The following is a 13,701-nucleotide window of genomic DNA, read 5'->3' as shown; positions in this document are numbered from 1 at the left end:
GCCCCGAGGAGCTGTGGCTGCCCCATCCCTGGGGGTGTTCAAGGCCGGGTTGGACGGGGCTGGGAGCGACCTGGGCTGGGGGGAGGTGGCCCTGCCCAGGGCAGGGGGTTGGACTAGATGGTCTTCAAGGTCCCTTCCCACCCAAACCATTCTGTGGTTCTGTGATTCTATGCTGGAGTAAGGTCAAGGGCCTTCACCAAGGAGTCAGAAACCAGCTGTAGCGGCAGATCACCACAGAGGCATGAAGCCATTAAAGCAGCACGTTCCGGCAGTTAGGAGACAAACCTCACCTACTGCAGGAACTGGCGCGGTACGTTTGCAACTCTCATAGGCTAACCTATTTTTAAAGCTGAGAAGGGTGGTGTAGAAATACCCACCTGGGGACTATCAAATCCAGTACCAGTTTAAGAAGAGAACATCCTTGGCCAGGCTGTCAGAGGCTCACTACTCACGGCCCAGGCTTTCGCAAAGGTTTAGTCCAAATATTTTGAAAGAAATCAAAATAAGGAAGACAAGTTTTAAAGAGTTGAAATCCGACATTTTTACAGAAGTTAACAAACTCGAACTGAAGTTTGCTGGGACAAAAAAAAAAAAGGCAAGATCATGCAGCTAAGGACAATAAAAAGGCCGCCTACACGCTGCCACGATCCCTGTGAAGCACTGAGGGACAGAAAGCGCGTTAGAGCGGATCCCAGCACAGCCGCTTGCCACCTACCTGGTGCAGACATAAGGAGGACCTGAGGAAGTGTTAGATGAGGTGTTTCAGTGGCGACAAGGAACCCAACCACCATGAAACAAGCTTTTCTTAAACCTCATCGGTAAAACAGCGCGCAATATTTGTCAATGGGATTCGAGGAAGATTATCGTAACTGGAGCAGATGCAGAGAAGGGCGTATCTTCAGGTCTTACTGAATTATAAGCAGGGTTCGGGCTGGCTTCATCACGGTACGTCAAGTGTCAGTAGAGTAAGAAACGTAGGCAGAGGGCTAAGCGTCAGAGATGGAGGTGGGTTCGTTAAATAAAAGGCACTAGTAAGAAAATACTTGAGTCAGAAAGTGGCCGCAGAGACATTGAGGCTGGAAATTAGAATAATGTTGCTAAACATTATAGCACTAAGGCTCCAGCACAGCTTTGTCAGTGAGGTGGAGAGAGGCAAATAGACTTCGCAGTGAAACTGATAGGCTTACAAAAACTAAGGTGGCAGGAGGGCCGGCAAGGCCGCAGCGGACGCACGGCTGCACGTGAAGATGTGGCAATGAAGGTCTCGGCAGCAGAACAGCTGTGCAGCGCCCAGAGATCAACCCTTCCACTGGGAATTCCGGAGGATGCTCATTTCACAAAGCTCCTCTCCATGCTGGGGAGAGGAAGGTGGGGTCTTCTGTTTCGCTTTGGTTTTAATTCCAATGTATTTTCCGCAGACCGTAATGCCGGCACAGCCCATGCCGCATCCTGGATCTCCGGCTGCCAGCGGGACTCCTGAGACGCATTTCAGCTGAAAACCTACAGCAACGCAAATGATGGGGTACAATTTGTCCTATGGAAAACTGCCAGGTAAAATAATGTTGAAAATTTAAGTGACTGAGAAGTGTTTAGTGTATTATTATCGATTCCTACCAACATTTTAAAGAAGTCATTCATTTCAGAAAAGGCTCTCTAAAGGCAGCTCCAAGTGCTGCCCCCGTGGGCGTCAGCCCCGGTCTGCCACACCTGCCCAGTTCAGAGCATAAACAATAAGAAATAAAATGTGTTATGGTTTTATGAGAGCATTTATAAGGCTGAAGTTTTTTCACAAACATTTACACATGAAATCTTAAAATCCCCAGAGGCTGCGATTTTTAAATACACTTCAGTAAGCCAAGTTTTAAATGAGTGTTTTAATAGGTCCAAAGTCTCTCCAGTGTCCTGTCTCTCGATAAACGGATCATCTCAGCTCACCAGGTGTGTTCTGTCAAGACAGCCAAAAGCTGACACCCTGTCACTTTGATGACTGGTTCGTTCCCAACACGCCGGTGCGCAGCTGCGTTTGCCCCCACCCCACGCCAGACCAGTGCCGCGCAGCGCAGAGCTCAGCCCCCAACGTGGGCAGCGCCCAGTGCCGCGCGGATGGCGGGCGCACTGAGGGAGCGCAGACCCTTCCCACACATCGCTAACCGGACTCACTGGTTCTCTCTATAGAGAACTTCCAGCCTATTTACCTTCTTCAAATTCTGCAAAAACGTTTCCTTGCAGCCACCCCAGCGGCACTGCTGCCCATGGCCGTGCAGCACTGAGGGCAGAGCCGGGCTCCCGCGGGGCGGCAGCGAGGGCGGGCAGGGAGCGCGCCGGGCAGGCAGGGCGGGAGCCTCGGGGATACACACGCACTCACCCACCGCATTGTCTTCCTGACAAACTATTGGCAGAAACACCTTTCTACTTCCGCGGGAAGCACAGACGTCGTGCTCGGAGGCTGGCAAGCCACAGGCACCTTTGCTTTGACACGTGCAATACTGCGGAGCACTGTCTGAAACTCGGGTTTTCCGGGGTGGTTATCCCAGCAGCCTCCAGGATTGCCCAGAGATAGGACATTTTCTAGAGGACAGTTCTAAAACGGCCCCATTTGTAAAACAGTAGGAACATACTTCAACCGTGTTGTTTCCCCTCATTCCCACAGACGATCCTCTGAGCCGAGACAACAGCACCTCACCCAACTCCACAGCAGGCGCACCCGGGAACGCCACGCACAACGAATTCACCACCATCGTCTTGCCTGTGCTGTACCTCATCATCTTCCTGGCAAGCATCTTGCTGAACGGCCTGGCAGTGTGGATTTTTTTCCACATCAGAAACAAAACGAGTTTTATATTTTACCTCAAAAACATCGTGGTTGCAGACCTTCTCATGACGCTGACGTTCCCGTTCAAGATAATCCAGGACTCGCAGCTGGGCCCGTGGCACTTCAACTCTTTCCTGTGCCGGTACACCACAGTTCTGTTTTACGCAAACATGTACACCACGATTGTGTTCCTCGGACTCATCAGCATCGACCGCTACCTGAAAGTCGTGAAGCCTTTTGGAGACTCCAGGATGTACAGCATCACCTTCACCAAGATCTTATCTGCCTGCGTTTGGGTTGTGATGGCGTTCCTCGCCTTACCGAACCTGATTCTTACCAACGGCTACCCGACGAAGAAAAACATCGACGACTGCATCAAGCTGAAGTCTCCCTTGGGCGTCAAGTGGCACACCGCCGTCATTTACATCAACACCTGCATGTTCGTAGTGGTGCTGATAGTACTGATAGGATGTTATATTGCGATATCCAGGTACATTTATAAATCGAGCAAACAATTTATTAGCTCATCAAGCAGAAAGCGAAAGCACAATCAAAGTATAAGGGTTGTAGTGGCTGTATTTTTCACTTGCTTTCTGCCGTATCATTTGTGCAGAATACCCTTTACTTTTAGCCATCTAGATAAAATTTTAGATGACTCTGCACATAAAATCCTGTATTACTGTAAGGAAATGACACTGTTCCTGTCCGCGTGTAATGTCTGTCTGGATCCAATAATTTACTTTTTCATGTGTAGATCATTCTCGCGAAGGCTGTTCAGAAAATCAAACATGAGAACCAGGAGTGAGAGTATTAGATCACTTCAGAGCGTGAGAAGATCAGAAGTGCGCATATACCACGAATACACCGATGTCTGAAGTCACCCGCGCAGAGACTTTTCGCTGATTCGTGAGAATGTTTGTATATCATGTAAATAAAACGTACCTTTGAGTATCGGACATGGAAGTTCATTAAGGAATGCGCAGACATGTACAGCTTTTCTGTTCCAGCTCACTAACATCCATCTCAAAATTCAAAAGCTTAAGTCCACGCTGAGGTCAGGTTCACTTCAGAGGGGGGCTGGGGGTTGTTTTGGTTGGTGAGCTGGTTTTTTAAAGGCCAACAGAAGCTAAGGACGCCTCAAGCTTGGAAAGCAACCTGGAGCTCCAGCAGGCTCCAGCCGAGATGGACAAGCTCTGGCCTCGGAGCAGGATCCAACGAGACGAGCCAACATGCCCGGGGTCCGGCGGATGGCCACAGCAGGGCTTGCGGCAGGTGAGGGAGAGGGGAGGAGGTGGCACCCACTCCTGCGGAGACCCCTCGGTGTGCCCGCGGGCAGGCGGCTGCCGGCACAGGGCAGCCGCGGGGCTCAGTCTGCGGAAACGGCGCTTTGCCGCCAGCGTCTCGGCTTTTCCTCTCGGGCGTTCATGGTGCTGGCAGCACCGTCTCGTCCACAGATCAATCCTATCAAAGTGCTTCACACCTCTTCCAAAATATCAAATATAAAAAATTCAAGCACAATCCTTGTTTAAGTCTCTTCTCTTAAAAAAAAAAAAAAACAAAACAAACAACAAACTCCCACCAAAAAAAAAAAAACCAAAAAAAACAAAGAAAAGACTTTTGAAATGGCCTTTAATTCCCATTAATCTCACTGTAAGTGAGCACACAACAAAAATGTCCCTTGGCAGACTGGCACGTGACAAGATTGAGCAATCAACATCAAACTGAAAGTTCCACTTCCCAGCACGTTCCGTGTCTGCTTAACACAACAGGAGTGCGGCTTAAAGAATTAGGAACTTTTTGTTCAAAATTATTTATAACTTCGGCTGCCTTCAACTCTTGGAAACAACGATTGTGTGCGATAAGCAGGTGAAATCATTTTTGGAGAGCAGTTCAGGCAACACCTTCAGGGTGTTATTGTACACTGTGGTACATGCAACCAGAGCAGAGGAAATATTAAAGGAGAGCATCCAAAATCAAGGCAAGAAGAAAGGAATGGTAAGAGACCAACACGGCAGCTGCCGCGTGAGAAAGCGTTGACTAACAACTACGTTATTTAAAAGAAGAAACCAAGTCCTGGAGCGTTCCCTCCAGAGCGAACGTTGACCGGGACACCTCAGGTCGTTTCAGTGAGATTCTGGCAGGCTCCGCTCCACACGAGCAGTCGACAGCACTCTGGGTCTGTTTACACCAAGGGCAGAAGAAACCAAACCCACTGGTCACGACCGCTTGTGCAAACACTCCTGAGCGGGTTTTGCGCCAGCTCGTCCTGGCGGAGCGGGGCAGGCGGCCGAGCGGGCCGGGCACCCACGCCAACCACGGCGAGAGCCACAGCGGGGCCCCAGGCTGCTCCAGCAGCTCCTCCGCCCGGGAGGTGGTGTGGGGACCTCTCAGGGTACGGCAGAGGCAGGAAGACAGGTTCCTCCTCTGTTGACAGTGGCCATCTCCCACCGAGTGGCGCGGGCACGCGCCCGGGCGGCCCCCGGGCCAACACCCCCTCCCGCGCTCCGCAGCCTCCCCGACATCCCGAGCGCACCCGCAGAGAGCCGTGGGGAGGACACGTTTGGCCGCTCGAGGCTACACGGATGAGTTTGTGTTTCATCCTGTGAACGGAACAATGTTTATGTGAATAGTTTTGTCCTGTACTTCACCGGGGATTAAATCAGATTTGTTTGGAGTAAAAGCTGCTCTAAAATAAACAGCCAACTCAAAAAATGCAGATTGTAAGGAGTTGACGTGTGTTTTGAGCAATTAATTTTTATGCAATGTAGTGCAACTGAAGAAACAGAAGATGGCAACAGCCCGTTATCAAGTGCCTTATTCATATAAGGGCTTTCCTTTTAACACAGAAAAAAATGGTTCGACAAGAAAATCCCGAAAATGCAGCATTCAAATAACAAGATAAAATACTGCATGAGAACACCTTTGATGAAGTTTTCTACTGAAACAAGGGTTTCTTTTTTCTTTTTCTTTTTTTTTTTTTTTTTTAAAAAAACCACTGCTAGTTTAGTTTTAGATTCTGTTTTATGCATAATAAAAAAGTTGAAGTGTAATTATTATAATGTTTGGAATAATGCAATTCTAAAGCTACTTACGTTGTTCAGGGCAGATCATTTCTGGAAAGGAAGACAGGATAATTTGGATATTTATCCTACTTTAAATAAAAATATTTTAAATGGCTAAAATACCACAGAACAAACCATGTTTTCCAGTCAGCACCGTAGAAAACTATGTTCACACACAACCTCAAAGACTAGTTCTGGGATCCAGTTTGCCATTTTGATCTTATGGGTCTATGCACATATAAAACCATTTTAGGAGAACCATTTTGGGGACTGGGTTGAGTAGTTTAAATTCTCATGAGCACCAAGCGAAACGGAACAGTGGACTGGGTTGGTTTTGTGAGATGGTAATATTTAGGACTGGAAGATAAGTTATGTACACACAGACATTAACAACCAAAGGCTCTCTTACTAAGTCTTATATGGTTAGAGAAAACCAAGACTGAGTGCTTCTGGTCTGCCTTTTACGATGCAAGCAACAGTAAACCACAGAAGGGTTTATGGCTTGTTAAACCGTGCTCAACAATTACTGCGTTAAACGCGCACCCCCCACCCCCGGTCTCTGCTCTGCAGCTCTTCCCCTTCGCGACGCCCACGGGAACAGGCAGGTACGCACAGCTTGCCGCTCCCACGGAGGGAGACTGCTACACAAAGTCTTCCGATAACAGCATCACCGTTTATGCGGCTGCAACTTTTTCCACCCCACTTGTGCCCTCCCCTCCACACGCACATCACCCCGCCGCAGGGCTAACGCAGGTGGCTCGTGCCACTGCACAGTCCCTCACGTGCTCCGTGGGCGCAGCGGGCAAGACAGACGGCTGTCATCGTATTTTTACTTTCCTAGAGCCTTCTCCAGTATGCCATATATTATATATATTTCTATCTATAATGTATATACACGTACACACTGTAGGATTCATCACATATATGCAGAGCAAGAAAGCTTGAACCTCTCAGAATCGCAACCTTCTTCCAGGTGGATGGTGGACTTCCTGCCCACCTCCAGCAAAGCCCGAAGAGCTACTTCAGTGGAAGCATGCCCCTTTGTCCCCAACGAGGGGCACAAAGGACGGGTGAGGAGACCGCAGACCAGGCGTGCAGGACTCGGGATTCCCCCTCGCGCGCCGGTGGAGCCCGCGCACCAAACGCCGAGGCTCAGTGGTGGCTGAACACATGACCAGCCAAACACCTGCATCTCTTCCGGCATGCTGCACGCTCTCCTTACAGGGTGCACATGCACGCGTAGTACGCTCTCTCATTACCTGCTTCTTTTTTAACTAAAATTCACATTTATATAAGATTTCCTCCTAGGGGAAACAGTACTGCTGTTCCCTAGTAAGAATACTACACCAAAAAAATCTGCCACTATTACCCAAAGCAGCTGCACGCGGCGTGGTGCCCTTCAGAGCACAAAGATACTCGTTCCAGGTGACCGGAGGGATAAAGCGACCGGTAGTTTCTGGGAAGTGTGGTCCTACAAGGGAGCAGTGGGAAATCCCGCACTGGGAAGGGAGGGCGCAGCCGCGCTCTCCCAGCACGCAGAGCAGCCAGGGCGAGTCTCTGCTCCGACGCCTGACGGCTTGGATGCGTACAACACTTCACTGCAAAATCAGCCCCAAAATACATTTACTTTATCTTGACAGGATGTATCTGTGATAATCCTTTATCACTGGCTTAAACACGCACTTACATATACAACAATTCTTTGAAGATGCTGTTTGTGAAATATTTTCCCAGGGCCAAAAATGAATTATAAAACAATATCCTAATCCCCAAATACCGGATAACTATATTTAATTTGTGTGGATTTGACGTGGAATTTTGGTCCTTAGAAGTTCTTGAAAGCAAAAAGCTACAGGAAAGTTCACAGGAAAAGTCTCAGGCCCTGATCTTTCACTGTCGTTTCAGAGAACCCACCAGGACAGAAGCACATGTAAGTTTTGCTTGTGCAGTGCGAGACTCCCATTTTCCATATGGAAACATGGTTTTCCAGGTGGAGGCACGACAGCAGATCAGACCCAAGAATGCAAGGAGCACACAATTCATGAACATTTTTGATTTTTTTTCATTTAGGAAGCTTTGCATTACATTGTAATTGAGCAGCCCAGCCAGAAGTCTCCATGCCGTGGGGTTATCGTGGAAGAAATATTATTCGAACGTGGCCGTAGAGACAGCTCCAGGGCACGACTGCACAAGACTTCTGCCACTACTCATACTATGCCCTTCACTTCCCAGGTTTCTCTAGCAACAGCCTTTACTGCGGCTTTCCACCAGTGCAGCTTCCCAGGCATCTTACAAAAGGAAACTAAAACCTCAGAAGTTCTAAAAACGTCTCTTTGTATTGACGCACATCAGAATCTCATTAACTAAGCAATCATAACTGCGTAACTAGCAGAACCGCAACTGGGCTTATTCAAACGTGCGTCAGCCCCGCTCCTCAGGACGGGGCCCTGTGCCACCCTGTAAGGCAGCGCTCGCGGCGTGAGCCACCGCGGCGCCATCGGAATGCGGCCGAAGAGCCGATGACTAAGGTTCAGACAGAGCCTTGTACGGCCTCTGACGGCCATTCAGCCACGATGCACAGACGCCCCCCCGGCAGCATAACACAACTAGGCACAAAGTATTTGCCAACAGCTTTGATAGGGTAAAAAACAAAATCCAGAAGCCCTGCAATACTTCTGTAATTAGAATGCCTTCTAGTGGGATTATTCTATGAAAATATTTATCTTGTTCATCCTGCTTTGACGAATTCACAGAGCTTGGCCACAGACACAGTACAATCTATGTGTTTTCACATTTAGTAGGGTTGGAAGCACTGACTGCTTCATGAGAAGGTTTTCATAACAGGGCACAGACCTATAAGAAGGTCAGTGGTCCGAGATGTTGCTTATATATGGCAACAGTTTGGTGGCATAAGATACTCATTTAGAAAAAAACAAGTCTGAACCCATCAGCCCCATTCCCATTATCAAAGGCTTTAGAGCTGCCGTCCCAACTTGCACTTCTGTCACCAGACACATGAAGAACCAACTCACCACCAGCCCTTTCAGTCACCAGATATGCTCCGATACGCCATCCGCTTTCTCCCATCTCCGTCTATGAATCTGTATTCTCTGGTTCTGATACAGAATCCGTCAGCAGGACCACAAAAAAAGATTTCCTTTCATAGGCACCAAGCTCAGACAAAAAGTTCAAATGGTTTCCTTAGTAAAATGATGGCTAGACCAGCAGAAGTGAATTTTGGATTTGGGGTGAAAAAAGGGCTTGTATGGCTAAAGGCAAAAACACATTATCAGTCTGTTCTTAAGCCACCAAAAGTGTATGACATACAACAGGGGTCTTCGGGCAGTCATGCTCGCTGCTTGCTTTCTAACCCTTTGGAAATAGCAGCTGTATCTTTAGATCCTTAAATGCTAAATTTGGCTGGCATTTTGGAAAAACATCCATGTTTGCATAACAAAATGACCCTCCAGTTTGCCCTGCTGTCTAGAGTCATTCCAACGGGGTGAAGCTGTACACAGAGCCGAGACGTCCTACCCGCCCTTTAAGCTCTTAATCCTCTGCCCCGGACAACTGCTCACTTCTCTCTGAAGCATGCAAAAAATTATCCATGCTGCAACGTTTAATCCATCACAGAGCGGCAGCTTACACTTGAACACGTTGCATTTCTCCTTTGTTTGGGACTTGACATACTCATGGAGAGCTGCACACTTCAATCTTTCACCGGAGGCAGCATTGTGGCTGACGTACTTAGTTCCAGTTTAACAATTCTAACAAGTTTTAACCAAAAATGACATTTCAAACCAAAAAGTACAGCCACGCCATCAGGCAATCCTACAACGACATAATTTCAAAATACAAAGTATGAAAAAGTCATTCCCAAAGTCGCTCACCCCTGGATCCTGTTACCTTACAGGATAGCACCATTTTTAAAACAATTTCATAGCAATGGCTGCGAAGCTCGAACTGTCCGCTGCACCATGAGACCCGCACAACTTTCCAGAGAGAAACCCCACGGCACCCGCACGCGTCAGCACTTCAGCTGGCGTTTGCGGTGACTCTGCCTGCTTAGAATTGCCTTCCTATTCCAATACACACTGGCTACTTGTGATCTTCAGAGAGGAAGACCAGCGACGCTTCACTTCTTGTCCCTCGGCAAGTGGCGTTCTGCTTCCCTTGCTGCGGCGGCCAGAGCGCGCTGCGGCTGCCCGGCCCGGGAGCAGCACCGAGGGCACGGCCGGCACAGCCCCCAGCCCAGCCGCGGGAGACGCAGCCGCCCCCACGGCCCTCCCTCGGCGCAGCTAAACGGCAACGAGCATCCTCCCAACTTGGGCTCATAGCTGCATTGTGGAGTGCTGTAAATGAAAATTCTACCCCCAACTCAAGCCTCGGGAACCGTTTCCATTGTGAGCAATTTTTAAGGTAGACGTATTAGCGCTGGGTAGTTCACAGGGGCTTACATGTTTCATTTTGTGTCTTCCCCTTTCCTGTTGAAGAAGGTAACAAGTTTTGCAAAAAATATAGATGCAAACAAGATCCTGGACGTATCAGGGCAATAAAACCTCCCGGTCCCATGCACAGCCTGGAGCTCTGGCTGCCTATAAACCAGGGAGTGCTTTACAGCGAGAGCACCCCCGCAGTGGGCATCACTGCCTTTTAATTATTTTCTTCCCAAGTAATGACTTCTAACCACCATAAAAAACAAGTTCTGAGCCAATTAGTATACTGGTTTGAGTTACCTCAGCCATTTTATGTTTCTATCAGAATATGATCAAACTTTAAATAATCAAGTGACCAGATTTTAGAGGAAAAAAGAGTGTGTGCACATACTAAACATATGTCTGTTTTACCCCTACATCTCTAGAGAACTACTCACACGCAGCCTTTTGATAAAGTCCTTTGCCAATAGTCTGCCAGAACTATGCGGTGGAATCACTTTTTTCAAATTAAGTAACAAACTTGATAATACATGAAGTCTTTTGTTCAGTTTGTACTGTGTTTCAAGTACAGTGACAGTCATCAGAAGCCCCAAACAATAAACAAAATGGGAAAATAACACCTCAGATAAATGGGAAGTGAGAGGGAGGAAGGCGATGGCACTACCCGGACTGCGCACGGGATGGCTATTTAAAGCCACTGGAACAGCTTTGAACATTTAACATGAAAAGGCGCATTTTGAGGGTTGTTTTTAAGCTTTTCCTCCTTTACCTCAATAATTAAAACACACATACAAAATTGTGGTCTTCACCCACTATTAAAGGCAAACATCGTTATCTTTATTTCCTTCCGGGCAATGCAGTTAGTGAGCGTTAAGCTGCAAGCCTGAGCAGCAAGGCCACGCTGCCCGTCCGAAGATCCCACTCAATTTATTTCAAAATACTTTGGGTTCAACTCCCCAGAAATATTTTGCAAAGCACAGAACACAACCCTCGACTTTGCAAGAACTAAATGGCAACTTTTGACTTCCACCTAAAGAGATTTCCCCTCTAGAAATTTTAATGAATTTAAGATTCCAAACCAAAAAGATTCCAACAACTTTTCGGTACTCTTATTCCGGGGATGCACATTATACAAGCACAGCCAAACAAAAATTGTTCTAAAAACATTTCATTACGTTTCAGCTCTGCAAAACCATGGGAGTGGGAAGAGCGACGGGGGATTACCGCGAAGCCTGCCCGTGCAGCGAACAGGCGCGCTGTGCTCCTTGGAGTATCAGGCTCCGGTCTTCACTGCGTCACTAAGAGCCCATCAGATCAGCCTGCAGAAAGCCAACCGGGTCCCCATCACAGCAACCGCAGCATCAACGCGCTCACCCTGTTACTCTGGGCTGCTCAGTAGAAATGATTTACACGACATTCTACACTAGTCAAAATACGGCGCTGGTATTGTTTTCTTCAGAGAAAGGAAGCCAGTACAAACCCAGAGTTTGTTAAACACTCGCTCACCCCACGTCACCCCCAGAAGCGCTCGCTCCCAGAGCATGGCTGACACAGACGGACGGGCAGCAGTAATTTGCAGCACACGCGTTGCTCGATGTATCTCGACGCTCAGCTGAGAAGCAGCAGCCAGCCCTGCCATATGCACCTTCCACAAGACAGCTTTCTTTGCATGTTATCGGGGTTGACAAGAACAAGATGTTTCACTTTCTGTTTCAAAGCATTCTCCAGGTTTTCTTGGGGAAGGGGGGGGGGGTGAGGAGGGCGCAGCAGCAGGGATGAGGGATGGGAAAGGAGATCCAAACAACCATGAGCCAACCTAAGTAATATATCTATCTAGTTTACAACATCAAAGCCCCGTTTCCAGGCTGCACGAGAGCGTCTCAAATAGAAGAGCCCAGGAAAGGAACCGAGTGTTTGAAAGTTGGAAGTTTTCAAGTCAGACTCTCCATTCAAATCGAGCCTTTCAAACAGGGAATAATAAACACACGATCTAACCCCAGAGAGGCAACAAGGATGCCATCACAACTGTCCTACAGTTTGCCTCATACTGGAGATCAATTCCAGCTCTCTGCTTCAGCGCTGCCCGCCCCGGCATCGGCGTGGACTATCGTCACGCTCTGCCCATGTGCTTTCATTAGGAGCCAAAAGTATCTAAACCACAAGTCTTGTCCCACTGACAAATGAACACCTCATGACCGATGACAACACTCATAACGGGACACATCAGCTGCGTAAGACATACTGCTTTACTACACACAGAACCGGCAAATCTTTTAACCAGTTCCCATTTCCAGCCTCCCAGTCCCAGAGCCTGATCTCAATAGGACTGCGGGGATTTCTCGTGTACCCACACCCCACCTGCCGCAGAGCCCAGCACTAACACTCTGCCACGCGTAAAAACCAGGAGGTTTCTCCATGAAGAAACACCTTTCTCAGAAGATGCCCGCCCACGGCACTGGCCATTTCAAGTCTGTGCAGACTCAGAGGCTTCCAGGATCAGTTAATCAGCGTGTTCGGGCAGATGGTGGGGAGATGACTCTGCACTGCTGAGATGATTGCCAGATGTGACATTTCCAGGAAGCCTCTTGCTAGTAAAGAAAATTAAAGTGTAAACCTAACAGGCGAATCCCCTGATGGCCCACGATATCTAACGCACAACTCTTGAACACCAACAGATAATTTCATGGACTTTCCAATTAAGACGCTGCAGAAAACAGAGGTCTGGCGATATTAGGACTCTAAAAAAGGAAATTTGCAGGCAAAGCATGGAGGAAGTTTACTGTTCTTATTTATAATTTATAGTAAAAGGACAACAGAATCCCATGACTGAAAGTCTCCGTAGCTATTTTCATCGAAAAGGAAAGACAATACACAACTACAAACGGAACTCAAACGTCTCTGTTTCCCAATGGTGACTCAGTTACTGCCTTCAGAAATGCTTATTTGCCAATGGCATCCCTGAGAAAACTGAGATCTCTCTTTCATGCTCAGATGAAGATGTAAGCGGGACGGGCTTCTCCCTCTAACCACAGTGGTGAGACTGCACAGAAAACCAGTCCCGGGCCAGGACGATGCAGAGGAGAAGGACAGTTCTGGTGGCATGACGGAACGGTCGGGTGTGAGCCCTGCCTTCCCGAGCTGGAGTACTGCGAGGTCAGCGCAAGCACCCCGGAGCCCCTGCCTGTGCTCACACCCGCCTTCCCTAGGTGGGAGAGGTCTACTTTATAGATCTGAAACCAACGAGTTCCTGAGTCATTCAGGGATGGAGGCCTACGCCTGGACTGTAAGTCAGCTAACCAGCCCAAGAAGGAACATTATGCTTCAGAAAAACGTTAACGGAGAAACTGCTCTGCACTGTAGAGAAGAGCTAGACTGAACTCAGGCTTTCTGC

The 13,701-nt window shown here is 48.3% G+C and overlaps 2 protein-coding genes across 2 annotated transcripts in view; one reads left to right on the top strand and one right to left on the bottom strand.

Moving 5' to 3' along the window:
* Nucleotides 1-13,701, bottom strand: part of MED12L (mediator complex subunit 12L) — a gene marked incomplete at its 5' end in the record, with an annotated part of 152,971 nt that overhangs the window by 76,014 nt on the left and 63,256 nt on the right. The gene's annotated exons all lie outside the window — the stretch shown is intronic.
* On the top strand, nt 1,515-3,687 carry GPR87 (G protein-coupled receptor 87; the record flags this gene model as incomplete). Its single annotated transcript, XM_082487472.1, has 2 exons — nt 1,515-1,551; nt 2,651-3,687. 2 exons carry the CDS (start codon nt 1,515-1,517, stop codon nt 3,685-3,687), a joined length of 1,074 nt encoding a protein of 357 aa, XP_082343598.1.

The sequence above is a fragment of the Vanellus vanellus genome (genome assembly GCF_965231255.1).
Source record: "Vanellus vanellus genome assembly, chromosome: 8".
In the NCBI taxonomy this organism is placed as follows: Eukaryota; Metazoa; Chordata; class Aves; order Charadriiformes; family Charadriidae; genus Vanellus; species Vanellus vanellus.
Note: the sequence above shows the minus strand (reverse complement) of the source record. Positions and strands in the feature narration are given on the sequence as shown.